Here is a 17,557-nt window from a genome sequence, read left to right on the forward strand (position 1 = left end):
CATTCATTTACTGTATAAAAATTCACCCTTCTGTGAACAAAAATAGTTACAGCAGGGATGAATTACTGCAGTGTAAGGCCTAAGCTTAGCTACTTTAAGTATATAAATGTTACAATATTTCAGTCCAAACAAGTACTTTTATTCTAAAAGGAGTTCAGCGTCTTGGCATAAAAAAAGTTTACATTGTCTACTTTCATCGTCAGTAATTATTCTAGAGTTTCAGAGTCCTTTACAATATCTGCAACATGAATGTGTTGCTCTTTGATTATTATAACTTCTGAAGACCGTCAGAGCACTTCAGTTAGTGACACAAACAGAAGAGTTTTCATTAAAAACTGTAGTGCCATAATATTTAACCTGAATCAGAGATCATGCTGGTATTTCTTATATTGAAAACAGTTCGCAACAGTAATTCTACTTCCAAAGGAGTATTTCTGGGGCCTTCTTTCATTTAAGATTATGGACCTGTTGGAGAGAGTCCAGAGGAGGTCCACAAAGATGATCAAAAGGCTGGAGCACCTCTCCTGTAAAGGCAGGCTGAGAGGGTTGGGGTTGTTCAACCTGGAGGAGGCTCTGGGAAGAACTTTGGGCCACTTCCCAGTACTTAACTGATCTGACAGGAAAGCTGGAGAGGGACTTTTACCAGGGTGTGTAGTGCTAGGGCAAGGGGCAATGGCTTTAAACTGAAGAAGGGTAAATTTAGATTATATATTAGGAAGAAATTCTTCCCTGTGAAGGTGGTGAGGCACTGGAAGAGGTCGCTCTGAGAGGTTGTGGCTGCCCCAATCCTAAAAGCATTCAAGGACAGGTTAGATGGGGCTTTGAGCAACCTAATGTAGTGGAAGGTGTCCCTGTCCATGACAGTGATTGGAACTACGTAAACTTTAAGGTCCCTTCTAACCCAAACTATTTTTTTGATTCTGTGAATCCCAGTAGCACACTAAGTAAGTAGAGCTTGTCTTTTTAAGTTTCAAGGAAGTTTTAAGATGTCTTAAAAAAAATGAAGGTTTGGGGTTTTTTTGTATTACAAAATAATGTTGTAGGATATTGCTACTTTTAGTTACTTTGTGAATGATCTGAAGATGAGACTGGTAGCTGCAAACACCTACGTGCTATGTCTCCGATAGCAAATCCTTTTGTGGATATAGGCAAGTCTCCAAATCTCTCCTCCTCTATTTCCATTCTTCAAAAATAGTGATTGCTAGTAAGTGTTGTTAATAGTGTTCCATACTACAAGTGTACAAAATGAGGAGCATAGCAGCAGGGTGTGCCTGCTATAAGTAACAAATTGCTTGCAATGCTAAATTTGACTTAGCAAAGACATCTTGCTCATGGAGGATTCATATGGATGATTTGAGGAATCAACAGGTTCAGTAAAAAATGCTGCAGAGAAAAGCCAAGTGGCACTGGCTTTTCCAAAGCTCATCAACAGAACCAGGCAATGTAGGTAACGGAGCTTTTGTGTAGATGGTGCTTAAAGCATCACAGTTTGGCTGACTGGCATGACCTTTCTGCTTTATTATTGGGCAAATGTAGTTTCAAAACTTTACCATTTTTTCAAAACACTAAAAAATGTCTTACAGTCTATGCCATGCTGTGGGACTCTGGGGCAGATGGTCTGCATGGCAGCTCAGGCACAAGCACGTGCAATTCAGAAAGCTCTTGTGTTCTGGTTATCCTTGTGTCCCAAAGGCAAAAGTCCATTTATACTCAGTGTCTCCTCTCTGGCATTGGCCCAGGCAGGCAAGGAACATACTTCTCTGCCAGACAGACATATGGCCTGTCTTCATAGGACAATTGCTGTATCTGTAGAGAGAGCTGTGCCCTGAGGATCACGTCGAGGACTGTTGTCTTCCTTATTGTCAGGATGACTTAACATCTTTGGTATGAATATACTGGAGAAAGTTACTGGTCTTTTGCCTCTTTGAGGCTATTTCTTCAGCTCAAAAGTATCAAAGAGCATGTTGGCAGTTTACGTCTAAATATGGCCTTTTTTTGCAAGGCTGTCGTGTGTGTGTGGTATACTTTTGTGGGGCCCACAGAGAGCAGTCTGAGATGCATAGAGGTGTTAAAAAGGAATGAGAGCAAGAAGGAGTGTATTGGGGATGAGGATGAAGGGAAAGCAGGCCAGCAAGGCTCCAGGCTCTGGATCTGGTGTAGCATCTTGGGTTCTACTGGTTTGGACTCTTGTTGGGCAGTGTAAAGAGCAAGGCAAAAGTTTAGTGTCTGCAGTAGGAGGCTGAGGCCAAATGACATATATTCAAAGATGTAAATGAGCTCTGAGTGTGTATCTGCATTGTTTAGACTTTACTTATATATACATGTAACCCACCAGTCTTTATGATGGAATGTTGGAAGCAATGCAGTTTATAAACTAGGTAAATCCAGAATCTAGAGCCTTCATGGAAAAGGTCAACTGCAGGAAATAGTTTCTGTGGACCATGATCACAGGAGCTAAGTGGTAGGAGAAAACACAGCCAAAGCATCTTCTGCAGCTATTTAAGATGCTGCAGTACTAATGCAGGGAGTATTCCAGAGGGCTTGCCTGTGATCAAGCCCTGAAGGAGTCTGAACGCTTTTGGGATGTGGTGCTGAGCTCCGTCCAAGTGCTGCATTTTTCACCCCTGTTAAGGTGCAGCCTCAGTGGCAGCGAACATGCAGACGTGACAGCGATGCTGCACACTGTGGGTACGCTCAGCACTCTTGCTCTGACACCAGCAACCTGGGATATGCTCTTGCTGTCAGAACAGGTTGTAATTAGGACTTCTGTTCATTATGTAAGCAATGGTTTTTGGCTGAGTGCCTGTTCCCAAACGTTGTGTATCCGTGCAAAGTGGGGGAAGTGGCCTGCAGGAAGTGTCTGGGACACGGTGTCTGTGACGAATAAGACAGAGGAAATACACAGGTCTTGATTCTTTGCTGCCCTGCTGCTCCAAAAAAGGTAGTCAGTCAGAGCTCACAGGAGCTGCCAGACTGATGAATTTACAAAAACCTTGATATCAGGAGTTAAGTCTGGTCTGTAGTGACCAAAAGCAGCAAAGGACACACAGACAAACTGTGTATGGAGACAGACCATTTTACAGCCTGTCACAGAAAGATAAAGTACTTCCATTTCCACTTGACAATAAGAGCTGCTTATCATTAATCAAGATAGTGTAAAAGATTACTGTCAGCAACTAAAGTTCTTGCTTTGTTACCAATGCTATAAAGGCAGGTATGTTGAAGCTCCCTCCCTTCTCTGAGTCTGCAGAGATCTAGAGGAGAGCTCCAAGTGTTTCTTCATTACAGTGAGGCATGCAGTGCCCATATTGCAGATAGGTATGGCCTGATTTCAGTCCCATTGGCTTTCAATCCATTTGTTTTCCTAGTGTCAAACAAGCACCATTTTATGGACAGCAACTTGCTCTACCAGTGCAGAATGAATTTCCGGCGGCGACGGCGATTAATGGAGCTCCTCACTGAGAAATCTCGCTTGATGCCAGAAAGCCATGACAGCCCATTTTGCCTGCGCAAGCAGAACCATGACAACAGAAAACACACCAGTTTTCTCTCAGGTGACTCATCAACTATACTGCTGTCTGTAAGCCCTTTCTGGACATGGGGTTTCAGTATTTGAAAAAATCAGCAGGGCTGGGTATCATTTGTCCCTGTTCATGGGGATTGTCCGTTCACTCAATGTAGCAAATCTGTAGTCCCCTGGGGTGGATTTATATCTGTATCAGTAACATTGCAGATGCTGATCAAAAGTTGGTGTGTGTTAACAAACAGGACTGGTTAAAACCCCCAAGTCCAAAGACATTTGTCATACATTCTGTGTGCAGTTTTCAAGAAAAAGTGAGGGAAGACCTGCAGCATTTGCTGTACAGGAATATCTAGTAAGATCTGAAAGAATAAGTGTGAAATAAAAGGAAAACTGGGAAAAAAATTCTTTCCCTGCATTAAAATGTCTCTTAGAAGACACTGCAATGGGAGCAGTAACCATGATGTTAACTACAGCAGTGACACTTCTAACTATGTAGTACACCCTAACCCCTTTCCAGTGCTGTCAGTAAAAGCATGTCTTATTGATGTTCTTTTAAAGAAACCAGGGAAATGGGTTTAATAGTTGATACTAGATCCGTTTCTCTCCGTGTTTTCTGTCTGTAGTGAGTCCCACAAAGGAGATAAAGATCGTGTCGGCAGTACGGAGGAGCAGCATGAGTAGCTGTGGCAGCAGCGGGTACTTCAGCAGTAGCCCAACACTCAGCAGCAGTCCCCCCGTCCTCTGCAATCCCAAATCTGGTGAGCACCAGCATTGTTTATGATGCACAGGAGCCAGGGCACACACATCTCTTTGGGGAGAAGGCGATGTAAAGGGTACCTAATGCTGCATCTAAGTTTATTTTTGCAAGGATACATTAAAAATCCACAGCATTGCAGGTTTTGTAGGCCAGAGGGGACTATTATCATCTTCTAGCCTGAAGTCTCGCTGAACACAAGCCAGACGTCTGCCTCCAATAATCTCTGCATCAAGCCCGTAATTGTGGTTTGAGCTGCAGTTTATCTCTTAGGAGGACATGTAGTCAGAGGCCCAGATTTGCCTCTGTTGCCAAGTTCTGAACCGATTCAAATCTCCTCCTAGAGACATTCCTTTGGTACAAGTCAGAGGAGAGTTTAACTATGCAGTGGCCGCTTGAGTTGCAATGAAGTAACACAACTCGGAAAAATAGGCTCAAAAAAAATATTGCAGCATTATTTCAGCCTGTCAGAGATCGTTTCAACGTGTTTGTTTGTTTAGGTCTTACACTGGTCTGTTTAGGAAGGTAAAAGTAGTGTTGAAGCTTATTTTCCTTTTTGAAAGGATTTCCTATCCCACACCGGAAGGTTAAACACACCCATTCTTCCACAGCTCACTCAAAACTGTTACTTACTGTATAGCTGGGAAGGGGAAAACAGACCAGGATAGATATTGTTTCAGTTTCTCTGCTTCCTTCAGAAACAACCCTGAATTTCAAAGCAGAGTCCCTGCTGCCCTTTGTGCTCGTTATTTCAAATTTACCGGGCCTGTGCCAATGGTATGGGGAGTGTGTGCAGCGAGGGAAGGCTTCAGTGGGTACGTGTAAGCCTTGCTTTCAAGGGGATGCTGGCATTTGAAGTGATTACTAGAGAGCGCCTGGAGCGCTATATGAATCCTGGTCAAAACATTGACAGTTTACCCTGGAGATGAGCAAGCTCAAGTATATTTCATTCCTACTGTGCAGAGCAGCCATCAGAGAGACATAGTCACAGGGATTTTTTTCTTTCTCTCTCTTTTTAGCACGTTTCCTTCCCTCTCTTAGGCTTTACTGGAAATCCAGTATAAGGTTCTAAATTGAAATAACTTGAAGGACTCAGTGGGCTTGCATGCCCAGAAGCCATAAGCCTTTGCACCAGCCTTGCTGTCCAGCTTAGGGGAAGGCTCTCAGTGCTGGTGGTCATGGCATCCTTGGAGTATATTGCTCTTGGGCATTCAGCACCACCTTCTAATCTGTTTACCCCTAAATGCAGTGACTTTGCCCTTATATCAAGCATGCCACGGGATCATGTTTTAGCAGAATATCTCTCAGTTATACTTCCCAGAAACACTCTGATAGATTTTGTATGGGGAGCTCTTTGGCCCCAGTGCATTGTTAATTTCATCCTGGAAAATCTTCTGGGACAGATAAAACAGCATTCATGTGCTGTCCACAAATGTGTGTTTTATCTGAAGTATGCTGACTATTCCATTCATTTATGGTTCTAATTATATATGAAGCCATGTCACATATGAAGTCAACCCATGAATAGTGAGAACAAGTTTATTTTAATGCAGCTGATTTCACAACACTGGGAGAAAAAGGATGGGCTGGTATTGCCCTTGCTAAGTTCTTTATTTTTAAAAAGAAATCTCCCTTAGGACTAGTTTTCAATCTCTGAATAGCTTTAACAGATTCATATTTGAAAAATGACAGCAATGGACTTACAAACAGACCTATTTTAAAGAATTATACAATTACTGGCAATGTAGAGTAATTTCTGCCATAGCCCAAGAACAGATCCACACGTCATCTCACTTAGGTTAACATAAGGCTGTCAGATGTAAGTGTTGTGGAGGAACTCTTAATTCTCTACTGGACTATAAAGTGGTTTTTTTTCACAAATAGTTTCCTGCTATCCAGACCCAGAGTGTTGTGCTGAATTGTGTGCTAATAAACACAAGGCCAAGGTGTGTTTATTGTCAGATGAGTTCTCTTGCAGGCAAACACTTAAAAAACCACCAGGCTATGACTTGGTCAGTCATGTAGAAAAACAATCATCAAACTAAAAGAGATCCTGGAGGTATAATGAAGGGAGGAATGCCAGGGAGTCCTGTGTGGATGTTTTACCTGATTCTGACTTGTTGAATGAGCAGAATCGTTCAGGTTATTTTACATTGACCAGGTGTGCTCTATAAAGTATAACACTGGAGTTTGTCAAGATCCATGGGAAAGTAAAAGAAATCCATAGTGGTTTATATGCTAGAATTCTCCCTGCTCCCATAAATGTCAGTAAGAAACTCCTGAATGTCTTCAAATACCGTCTGTGGGAAATTTTATGTTCCAGCTGTGACTGAAAAGGCAGAGATCACCAAAATTATTGATGACTAAAAGAAAAGCGGCCGTAATTTTAGAGGTGAAGCAGACAAATACGGTGAACAACATATATCTTTCCATTGACCTCCATCTTGGGAAGCATTTATAGATAGATAAAAAATGGTACCCAGAATGGTATCAAATGGATTTGGCGGAATTTTCCATTTACTTCCTTTGGGGAAAATGATCCCAATACCCAGCAATACAATGGGGATTCACCTGCAGAAACTCACTGGTATTCCCTTCTGTAGAAAATCACAGCTAGCTATAGGCTGCCTCGGCTGTCCCTGTTTAAGATGAGGTTAAATGTGTGTGCCTACAATCGTAGAAATCTCTATGTTGGGATAATTCCTGACTCAAGCAGAAGTTTCTTATTATTTAATTCTGTGATTCAAAGCTGACTCAGATGAAATAGCAGAGAGCACCCAACATGCACAGAATGAGACAGGAAGAAAATCTGCTCCATGTCTGGAAGGTTGGTGACTCGTTTGAAAGCCAGATACAGCACCAGTCACTTCTGATGTTTGTGATAGTGTCTGAATGTGCTGATTTTCCAAAGCTCCCACCATTTGTACTGAGATATTCTCCTGTTTTTTTCCTTACTTCTTTTACTACTTTCACACAAATCTGCAAGAAGTGAAAGAGTGTATCAGAAGTGGGACTAAAAAGATGTTGTGTCCCAGTGCTGCATTTAATTTATTAGGAGAAACTCCAGAGGAATGTTTATATTAAATATTAATTTATATACCTCCACAGTATTAAAGAGACCTGTGACTGCTGATGAGCTCTTGATGCCTGGAGCCCCATATGTAAGAAAAACTTTTACGGTATGTCTCCAATATTTTTCTTCATTTTGAGCATGTTGTATGCATCAGGTAATCCAAATAGATGTTTTTGGATGGGATAGTTAAAGCTTACTTGCATTTGCTAAGGTTTGTAGTTTAAGATCCCAAACTCTGTTATCAGTACTTCCACACATTTCAGATCTGATTCTGCTCTTGTTTATCCTGTCTTTGTGCCAATGTAGTACTGCTGACTTAAATGGAGTGTAAAATTACATAAAGCCAATGACATTTGTATTATACAGACATATATAATAATAATACTCATCATAATATTTGCTCTGCAGGAGTGGATTATCTACCCAAATTGAGGTTTTCTACTTAGGTCTTTCTGGACCATGATGGGACAGAAAATTTGATTCATATTCACTATTAGAGAATGTCTTTCTATAAAGACATGTTTGAACCTAGGCAATGGAAGCATTGCTTTTTACAGCCTCCCAGTTCAACAAAAAATGTTCATTAAAAGCAAGAGGAACAATCTGGATAGAACCCTTCCCATGAGTGATAATACCAACCGGAACACAACGTCCTGTACTGTATATTGGAAGTATAGAGATGCTGAAATTATGTCTTGAGCCATTGAGACATTACCTCCTTGAATTTCATGGAGCTGCTTGAAGGTGATCTCTTCCTTCTTTTTCCTTTCCAGATTGTAGGTGACGCGGTGGGCTGGGGCTTTGTGGTGCGGGGAAGCAAGCCCTGCCACATCCAGGCCGTGGACCCCAGCGGGCCAGCAGCTGCAGCTGGCATGAAGGTGGGTTTTCAAAGTGGAGGGATTTTTGTGCTGCTCAGTGAAGGTCTTGGGCAGCTTGTGCTTGGGGAAGGAAAGGTGCTTTTGTTTCCAGGGTTTAATATCTTTACCTCAGCTTCAGGCATTTGTGCACAGTGAGTTCTGCTGCCTTTCACCCCCTTCCTGTTTCTTTCCTTCTGTCCTTGAGTTTCCTCAAGTCTGTTTTCCACATGAAACTTGTTTGTCCTTTCCAAGTTGCTTTCCTGATGTTTCCCCATTTTTTGTTTTTCTTTTCTTTATTTCTTTTTTTGTTGTTGTTGATTGTCTGCTTTTTATGGTGGTTTGTTAATATGTTTTTTGTTTTCTTTTGGGGGTTTGTTGAAGGGCGTGTATCGTTTTCACCTTTTTTCAGCTCTGCACAATTTTATCTTCCCACTTGCTGGTATGCGGCTTCTAGACTTTGCCTATATAGGAACAGGCAAAGTCAGACATACCTATTGAAAGCACAGTTAGCATAACCCATTGTTCACTCTAAAGCAGTTAAGATTCAAGAAATTCTGCAAAAAAGAATGTATGATACTTCATATTTCATAAAGAGTTGGAATAATTTCTTTTGTGGTTTAACCCCAGCGAGCAACTAGGCCCCATGCAGCTGCTTACTCACTCCTACCCAGCCTCAGTGGGATGGGGAGGGGAATCAGGAAAAGAGAAGTAAAATTCATGGACTGGAATAAGACTATTTTACTAACTAAAATTAAATAAAATATAATAATAATAATAGCAATAGTAGTAAAGCAGATAATAATGATGAAAAGGAATATTAACAAAAAGGAGAGAGATAAATATAAAAAAATATGCCCAATGCAGTTGCTCACCACTCACTGACTGAAGCCTGAGCAGTGATCCACCCCTCCCACCAACTCCTGCAGTTTATGTACTGGGCATGATATTCTGTTGTACTGAATAGCCCTTTGGGTAGTTGGGGTCAGCTGTCCAGGCTACGTTTCCTCCCAGCTTCTTTTACACCCACAGCTCACTGGCAGGGCAGGGTGAGAAGCAGAAAAGGCCTTGATGCTGCGCAAACCCTGCTCAGCAGTAACCAAAACATGCCTGTGTTATCAACACTGTTCTCAGCACAAATCCAAAACACAGCCTTGTACCAGCTACTAGAAAGAAGACTGATTTTATCTCAGCTGAAACCAGGACAATGTCGTACACAATTTAAGAATAATTAAATACAAATTCCATGAGAAGGCTTTTGTACTGCTAATGCAGAGTTCATTTACTTACCTGTGGGTTTGGATCGCTTCCTACATGTGTCTGTGAATTAGTCACTGTCTTGTACAGTGAGAAAAATTAAAGCAAAGCATTATGCCAAGTACAGATAAAAGCAAGAATGGGAATCTAGCTGCTACACCTACTCCAATGTCCATGCTGGGCCAGACACAAAGATGAAATTGTCAGTTTATGTCATGTTTTATTGTATGGTAACAACACAGATGAAGGTTTCAGATATATTCCACATGCAGCCCAGTTTGCCATAAATTTTGTCCTGCCTTCTAATTAATCTTCCTTTCCTATCACACTCACCCCAACTGCCCCTCACCCATATATTAACACCAACCAAGCTGGAGGCAGCACATGCTGCTGCACTCCAGGGATGTGCATCCTGCCCATCGCATGATGCCAGACCTGCCATGGCACCCTCCGTAGCAGATGCACTACAGGGGTTTCTCTTCTCTGGATGGTATGGTTTTCTAAATGAAACTTACAAGAATGTGCTGTCTTTTAAAGATTTACTTCTTTGAACACAAGCAGGCAAAACTCCTGGGAGAGGGAATGGCAGCTGTGAAGCCTGTTGGTGCATGCAGCACCCTGACACATGCTGCTGGCAAACAGCTTGATTCTTGAGGGAGCTGGAATTTTTTTGTATGTTTTATACAATACCTAAATAAAATATACACTTGCAGTTTTTATATGAGGATTAGTATTTTCAAATAGTAATCCTGCCTAAAATTTTAAAGATTTAAAATAATGAATTTATTCATGCATATGTTCTAGGTCCTATAACTTTACTAGGTCCTTTCACTCTCTGAGTATAGCAGCCAGAAATAAAGTAGATCTATTCTGAAACCTGACTTGTAAAATTAGCACTGTGGTGTCGTATGTGTAATCTTAGTGATTTCACTTCTGCACTCAGCATCTTAGAACTGAATATAGTGGGGATTTGGTTTGTTTTTACTTTTGGTTCTATGCTGGCAGCCCTGTGAAAGCACACTGGGATGTTTCAGTTAAGGTGAGTTCTTTTGTATTTCACCTCTGAAACAGGTTTTAGGTAGCAGATTATGTCCTCATATCTTGCATTTGAGCTCTCCATGCACTTGGATACTCTGATGGGATTAAAGCAGTTTACCCAAACCATTCCAGACATAAGAATATAAAATAGTCCACTCTCCTGAGGGGAACAAACAGGATTTTAGACAGTAAAACTTGGACGTATCACCTTGAATTTGCACAAAGGACAGATCTGATTATTTGCAATGATGCTTTCTTTATAAAAAAATGAGTTTTCAGATTAGAATTGCACATAAAATGTTATCTTTGTATATTAGGTGAGTCTTTGTTCAGGCACCAAAATCAGCACCGCGTTTTCAGAAATGCTGAATACCTTTAGCCCCTGGTGAAAAAAAGGCAATTTTCTTTGAAAATCAGGGTTTTTGTTGAGATGTTCCCATGGCAATAGATATGTAAATTATAGTGCAGTATTTGAAATTTTAAAAAATCTGTGTCACTTAATCCATCTGTTTACAGAACTCTTCAATCTGGCAAATTTAAAGGAATCATGTGACAGGCTTTAGATGACAGCTCCTTGAAAATAAACCTTCCCCAGTGTGGAAGCTACAGGATAGGCACTTTGAAAATAGACTGTTGGGCACGGTAACTTCTGGTGGGCTGGTGTAAGAGGCTTTTGTCTGCCAGTGCTGCTCTGAGCACTACACCAAAGGAGCGCTAACAAGGAAAGTTGGCTATGATGAAAAGGGCAAGAATTTGAAGAAGAGCCAAGACTTGGGGTTGCAGTTCTTAGAAAAGTTCTTGGCAGTAGCAGTAGGGTTTTTCCTCCTAAGGAGATATATCCAGTGTAATCCTTTTTGGAAGTGTCTTTATTTGTAAAGCTTGTGATTTTGCACTTTTCTGTCTTGGAGGGCACTATATTCCTGTCTTTTCGTTACACTAGACAAATTGTTGAGAGAGGGCTGCTGCCTGCAATCTCATTGTAGGATCTCAGTTTGTTCACTTAGAACTATACCGGGTATTACATAAAGCAGTAAACATTCCAGGCTTAACCTACCTGAAGGACTTTGTGGTGACTTGCTTTCAGTTTGACCTTGGCTAGACTCCTGGGCTGCTCCAAAGTGCTGTGAATTGTGAGTCTGGATGAAAATCTCAATGAGCTCCTGGGAAGGAGCAGCAGCTGTGTGGTGGGCATGGCGCTGGGCAGCTGGGGTGCACAGGTCCCCATCAGCGTGGCACCACCTGCCACCTCCTTGTATGTGACATCCTCAGACAATTTCATTCTGATAAAATCCCTCCTGGCATCATCTGTTAAAGAGACGTGGGGGGGTGCTTTGGCTTTAAGTCTTGATACCTCTTCTGTGGCTGGTAAATAAAATCATAGATTCATAGAATGGTAGGGGGCGGAAGAGACCTTTAGAGATCATCTAGTCCAACCCCCCTGCAGAAGCAGGTTCACCTAGATCAGGTCACATAGGAACATGTCCAGGCAGGTTTTGAAAACCTCAGCGCAGACTCCACACCCTCCCTTGGCAGCCTGTGCCAGGGCTCCCTCACCCTCACAGTAAAATAGTATTTCCTTATGTTTAATTGGAACTTTTTGTGTTGCAGCTTCTTTCCATTGCCTCTTGTCCTGTCACCAGATACAACAGAAAAAAAGTGATGCCCCAACCTCCTGACACCTACCATTTAGATAATTGTAAATATTAATGAGATTCTCCCTGCAGTCTTTTTTTTTCTCCAGACTAAACAGCCCCAGTTCCCGCAGCCTTTCCTCGTATGAAAGATGTTCCAGTCCCCTGATCATCTTGGTGGCCCTGCGCTGGACTCTCTCCAGCACTTCTCTGTCCCTCTTGAGCTGGGGAGCCCAGAACTGGACACAGGACTCCAGATGAGGCCTCACCAGGGCAGAGTAGAGGGGGAGAAGAACCTCCCTTGACATCCTGGCCACATTCTTCTTGATGCATCCCAGGATGCCATTGGCTTTCTTGGCCACAAGGGCATATTGCTGGCTCATATTTAGCTTATTATCAATCAGGACTCCCAGGTCTCTCTCTGCAGAGCTGCTCTTCAGCAGGTCAGTCCCCAGCCTGTACTGGTGTATGGGGTTGTTCCTTCCCAGATGCAGGACTCTACACTTGTCCTTGTTGAACCTCATGAGGTTCCTCTCTGCCCGAATCTGAAGCCGGTCGAGATCCCGCTGAATGGCAGCACAGCCTCTGGAGAATCAGCCAGTCCTCCCAGTTTGGTGTCATCAGCGAACTTGCTGAGGGTACCCTTAGTCCCCTCATCAAGACCATTGATGAAGATACTGAACAAGATTGGCCCCAGAACCAATCCCTGTGGAACTCCACTGGCCAAAAGCCTCCAACTTGATTCTGTGCCATTGATCACCACCCTCTGGGCTCTGTCATTCAGCCAGCTTTTCATCCAGCTGACTGTCCACTTATCCAAGCCACACTGCCTGAGCTTTCTGATGAGGATGTTACAGGAGCCTTGCTGAAGTTAAGGCAGATGACATCCGCTGCTCTTCTCTCATCTAGCCAGCTGGTTATGCACTCATAGAATGCATCAGGTTGGTCAAATAGAATTTCCCCTTTTCCTTCTTTTCCTTCATATGTTTAGTAACAACATTCAGAATGAGTTGTTCCATCACTTTTCCAGGGATGGAGTTGAGGCTGACTGGCCTGTAGTTTCGTCATCCTTCTTGCCTGTTTTGAAGACTGGAGTCCTCAGACACCTCACCTGTCCTCCAGGAATGCTGAAAAACGATGTAGAGCGGCTTAGCAACCACATCAGCCAGCTCCCTCAGCACTCTAAGATGCATCCCATCAGAACCCATTGACTTATGAGTGTTAAGTTTGGCCAACAAATCTTTAGCCTCTTCCTTGTCCATCCAGGGCAAATACTCTATTGTCCAGGCCATCCTACTATCCTTGCTGGACTGTCTTCCTGAGGGCTGGCCTTGGCTGTAAAGACTGAAGCAAAGAAGGCATTCAGTAGTTCAGCCTCTGCATCCTCAGTCACCAGGGCACCCTCTGTGTTCAGCAGCAGGCCCACATTCCCCCAAATATTCCTTTTGCTGCTGATGTACCTGAAAAACCCTTCTTACTTTCCTTTCCTTTCCTGGGCAGGTTAATTCTGAAAGGGCTTTAGCCTTCCTGGTTGCACCCCTGCATGCTCAGGCAAAGTTCCTATACTCTTCCCAAGAAGCCAGTCCCTGTTTCCACCTCTCATAAATGTCTGCCTTCTCCCTGAGTAGGATTACCATTTGCAATCTGAGATTTCAGACATGAAGCTGAGGAAATAATAAATATCTTGTCGGTTGGCTTTATTAAAGTATTTTTAGGTTTCACTTTTGGTGGTGTGGTTGCCTGTGACAGCGCTGCGAAGAGCGTGGCTGCTATAAGCACATTAGCTGGGGAGCTGGAGGCGGCGCCTGGCTATGAAAGGAGGCAGTGTTGCCATGCATCTAAGTTATTTGCAGCTCTGTTTTGCTGTCTGCTGTCATCAGCAGTGGAAGACAGGAGCTGCAGGATTTTGAAGTTCCCAGGTTGCTTGAATATTCGGTATTGATTGGCTGCAAAATTCAGGTCTCTGCAGATGACTCTGGTAAATAGTGTCAGAAGTTGTTAGGAAAACTCTTTTGCCTCCTTTTCTCAGTGTTTTATTCTGTAAGCTAATTTCTGGTTTTAAGGTGCAAGGATTCTTTGAAAAGTTGCACAACTTGACTTGGAACTAGTGACTTAAATTATACATCAGACATTTTTATTTAGTGTGACATCACTGCAACAAAGTGTGACAAAATGAGCAGACCTGGCTTTGCGTGAGGCTTGTGAGACAAATGAATCACTCATTCTGTTGATTATCTGTTCTTCCCTTTGGCTGGAGAAACCAATGCCCATCTCTAACCTTTGGGGAATGCTGAAGAATACCAGATTCCTTAAGCTGATTTTGAGCAAATTAGTATTTTTAGCTGCTACATCTAAGGTCTTTCATCAGGCAAATTGCCAGTTTCGGTTCCCATTCTAGTTCTTCTTCACTTTGGTTTGTAGCAGGAAGTTTGAGGGACCACATGTGGTCATTGATACCAGTTCCTTCTATTTTGAACACTGCTTAGCAATTACAGTGTACAGTCAGGACCATTTCACTGTGGTGGTTCTGCTGTCCTTCTGATCTTTAAAAGTTGATGTGGGGAGGTCAGCCTTGTAAATTTTCTGCCTGTGACATCGTCTTCACAAATTATCGTTTCAGATCCAGGTTCTCAAATGCTAGATTCTCACTAGCAGAATAAAAGCCAAATCTCAAGTGTAATTGAGTAGCCACTGTTTCATGGAACAGATTGCTGTCAGGTTCATTGAGGTCATCAAGCCTAGTCTCCCTGCAATCAAAAGAACATAGGTACTGTCAGATTAGACCAAACAGTCCAAATACTGCCACAATAACAAAATATTACAGGCTTGTAACACAAAGGACTAAACAGTATGCACTATAAGGTGCAAAGTGGGGGAAAAAATAACTCAAAACCGTGTGATGTCAGAGGAACTGCCAATGCCTTAGATTCCTGCAATAGGAAGAAATTTGAACTGTGAGACTCTTGGGACGTTGAACGTACTCCGTGCTGCAGAGAAACACAAAACCCATTCCACGGTCTTTGCCAACCTAACCTCAAGCCCGATGATTGCTTAACTGTTTGACAAGCAAGATAAACCAGTCTAAAAATCATATAAAAACTCCAACAGCTTTCCTGCAGGAAAAAAGATCTTCTTTTTAGCTGTGGTCAGTCTTCAATGTTTTATAGGACAGTGGGAAAAGTAGAGAAGCTTGGACATCATAAGTTAGAAATTTCTTTGTAACTCCTAAAGGCAGCCAAGTGGGAGCCTGAAGACTGAGATTTTTATGTTATAAATAAGGCACAACAAATATGCCTCCATTTAACCCCCTCCCTGAAGCTTAGGGGAAGGAAGAGGGACTCTAACCCTTTAAAGCACTGGAGAGATGCTTCAGTGATAATTAAAGGTATCTGAAGGGTGCTTTACTGTCTCATGTGACTGAGCTTTAAACGAGAAGATGAAGTGGGTTTGGATAAATATTTATACTGTGCACTAGCATATGGTATTGTTGAAGCAGATGCAATTCTGCCTTAGAATCCTTATCTTATACCAACATGTTACTACTTGTAGAAAAGCATAAATTACATGAGTTGCCATCTGTTTTCAATTACAGCATGAAAACACTGAGGCAGGTTGGTATTTTCCTTGAGCTGTGTTATCAGCTCGCTGCTGAATTTGATTAGTACATTAGAGTGAATTCAGAATGAATGTATTTGGTAATGTGAAGACTCAAAAAAATTTGCTGACAAACTGCTTTCCTAGCCTGTCCATAATTAGAGAAGCAGCAGAGCTAAATGCTCATAGCACTGCATGTGATGAATGCCACTACTGTAGTGCTTGAATAAAAATGTATATATAAGTTCCAAATATGTCTTCTTAAGTGGGTACCTCGTTTTCTCATACTATTTAATTACAGATTAGGACGTAAAGGTCCATTCTCCTCCACAGAAATGTGGAACTTGTATTCAAACACCTACAGACTTCAGATTAGGATGTGTTAAGAGCATGCTAAGAACATAATGGTCAACAGTTTGGATGCTTCTTTTATTTTCTCCTTTGATTTTTTAGTTGAAATCTTTCTAAAAGACACACAAGAAAAATATAGTTAGGCATCTGTGTTACTAGCATGATGAATCAACAGAAGTTGGAAGAGATAAAATATTTATGAGTGTGAAAATACTCAACTCTGCCATCACGTGCAAAGTGGATTAGTGGTTGATTGTCCTTGACAACCATTTAACAGCACATATAGCAGTCACCATACTTTCCCTATTGGTACATGAATCTGTGACTGGGCGTTGCTCTTCTGTGTCTGCCTTCCGTTATTGTTCTGTGGTTATCATTTGCTCAAGGAGTTTGCTGGTGAGCTGTGTTGATGCCTCTGTAACTGTTCCAAAGTTTCCATTTCCAGTGGGTGTGTTTAATGAACACAATGAGTAGTTCCCAAATTTTTATGAGGCCTGTTACCACTTTTCAGTAGGTTGGTCCTACCTTAAGCCCCTCTTTCTCTAACTGTACTGGGATTATTGCCATCAAAGTATCACAGTAGCATAGTTCTGAGTACTGGGCAGCAAATATTGCACCCATCTCCTCTTGTCTGACAGTTTTGAGAGTTCAGCCATCCCACCAGTTACTGAAGGAGAATGGGATTTTGGGAGCTGCATTGTGTGTCACTGCCAAAACTTTGACTGGTTGCCAAAACCAGTCAAGGTTTGGCAAATCTCTCCTATGCTTTCATTACAGAACACTACAAGTGCAATAGCAGAGTCCTTGATCATCCTTTACATTAGCACTGTGTCCTTAGGTTGACTGAAATCATACAGTGTTTTCTCAGCAGTCCCCCTTTTTCCTCATCGTTGGGAATGCCAGTGCAGCATTGGATGAGCTGCTAATCAATCTCTTCTGTCTCTTTGCTGCACCCGTTAGTCTGTTTGTTCCTCTTCTGTGGTGGAAACCCTGTGGAGGCCCTTGTTGGATCTCTCTGAGCTTCAGGAGACTATCCTAGTGACACTGTACCACTGGCCTGCTGGTGGAACCTGCCCCATGGGAGCCACATGGAAGGCACAATTTGGATTTGGATCCTGTTCTTTACCTCATTGCAAACTCTATGTGTAACTCAGCTGACCATTTTCCTGTTGGAACACATAAGTACTCTTGTAAAGCACTGTGGGGTTAGCCAGATGGAAAATGACAAATAAGCAGATCCATTTTTGGTACCAGTACAAATGAAGAAAAGGTATAGTTTTGCTCAAGTTTGCTTGTGTTTCATGGGGCTGTAGTTCACAACATCTGGTCGAGTTTTCCCAGGCTCAGAGGAACACAAATATCCAATTACAGACTGGAGATGCCAACCCCTGAGCAAATATATCGCACCAGCACGGGCTCCTCCAAGTTTCAAACTTCAGCTTGTACAACTATCCTCTTTCTAAGCCATCCTTCTCCCACTCC

The 17,557-nt window shown here is 42.3% G+C and overlaps 1 protein-coding gene across 1 annotated transcript in view; it reads left to right on the forward strand.

The window, feature by feature from the left end:
• The window catches only part of DEPTOR (DEP domain containing MTOR interacting protein), an 80,556-nt gene that overhangs the window by 49,526 nt on the left and 13,473 nt on the right, over positions 1–17,557 (forward strand). Inside the window, exons 6-9 of the mRNA XM_061995955.1 lie at positions 3,369–3,554; positions 4,147–4,281; positions 7,386–7,456; positions 8,124–8,228. Coding sequence (XP_061851939.1) covers positions 3,369–3,554; positions 4,147–4,281; positions 7,386–7,456; positions 8,124–8,228 — 497 coding nt within the window. The remainder of the gene's footprint in view (positions 1–3,368; positions 3,555–4,146; positions 4,282–7,385; positions 7,457–8,123; positions 8,229–17,557) is intronic.

Source organism: Colius striatus, chromosome 4 (assembly GCF_028858725.1).
Source record: "Colius striatus isolate bColStr4 chromosome 4, bColStr4.1.hap1, whole genome shotgun sequence".
In the NCBI taxonomy this organism is placed as follows: domain Eukaryota; kingdom Metazoa; phylum Chordata; class Aves; order Coliiformes; family Coliidae; genus Colius; species Colius striatus.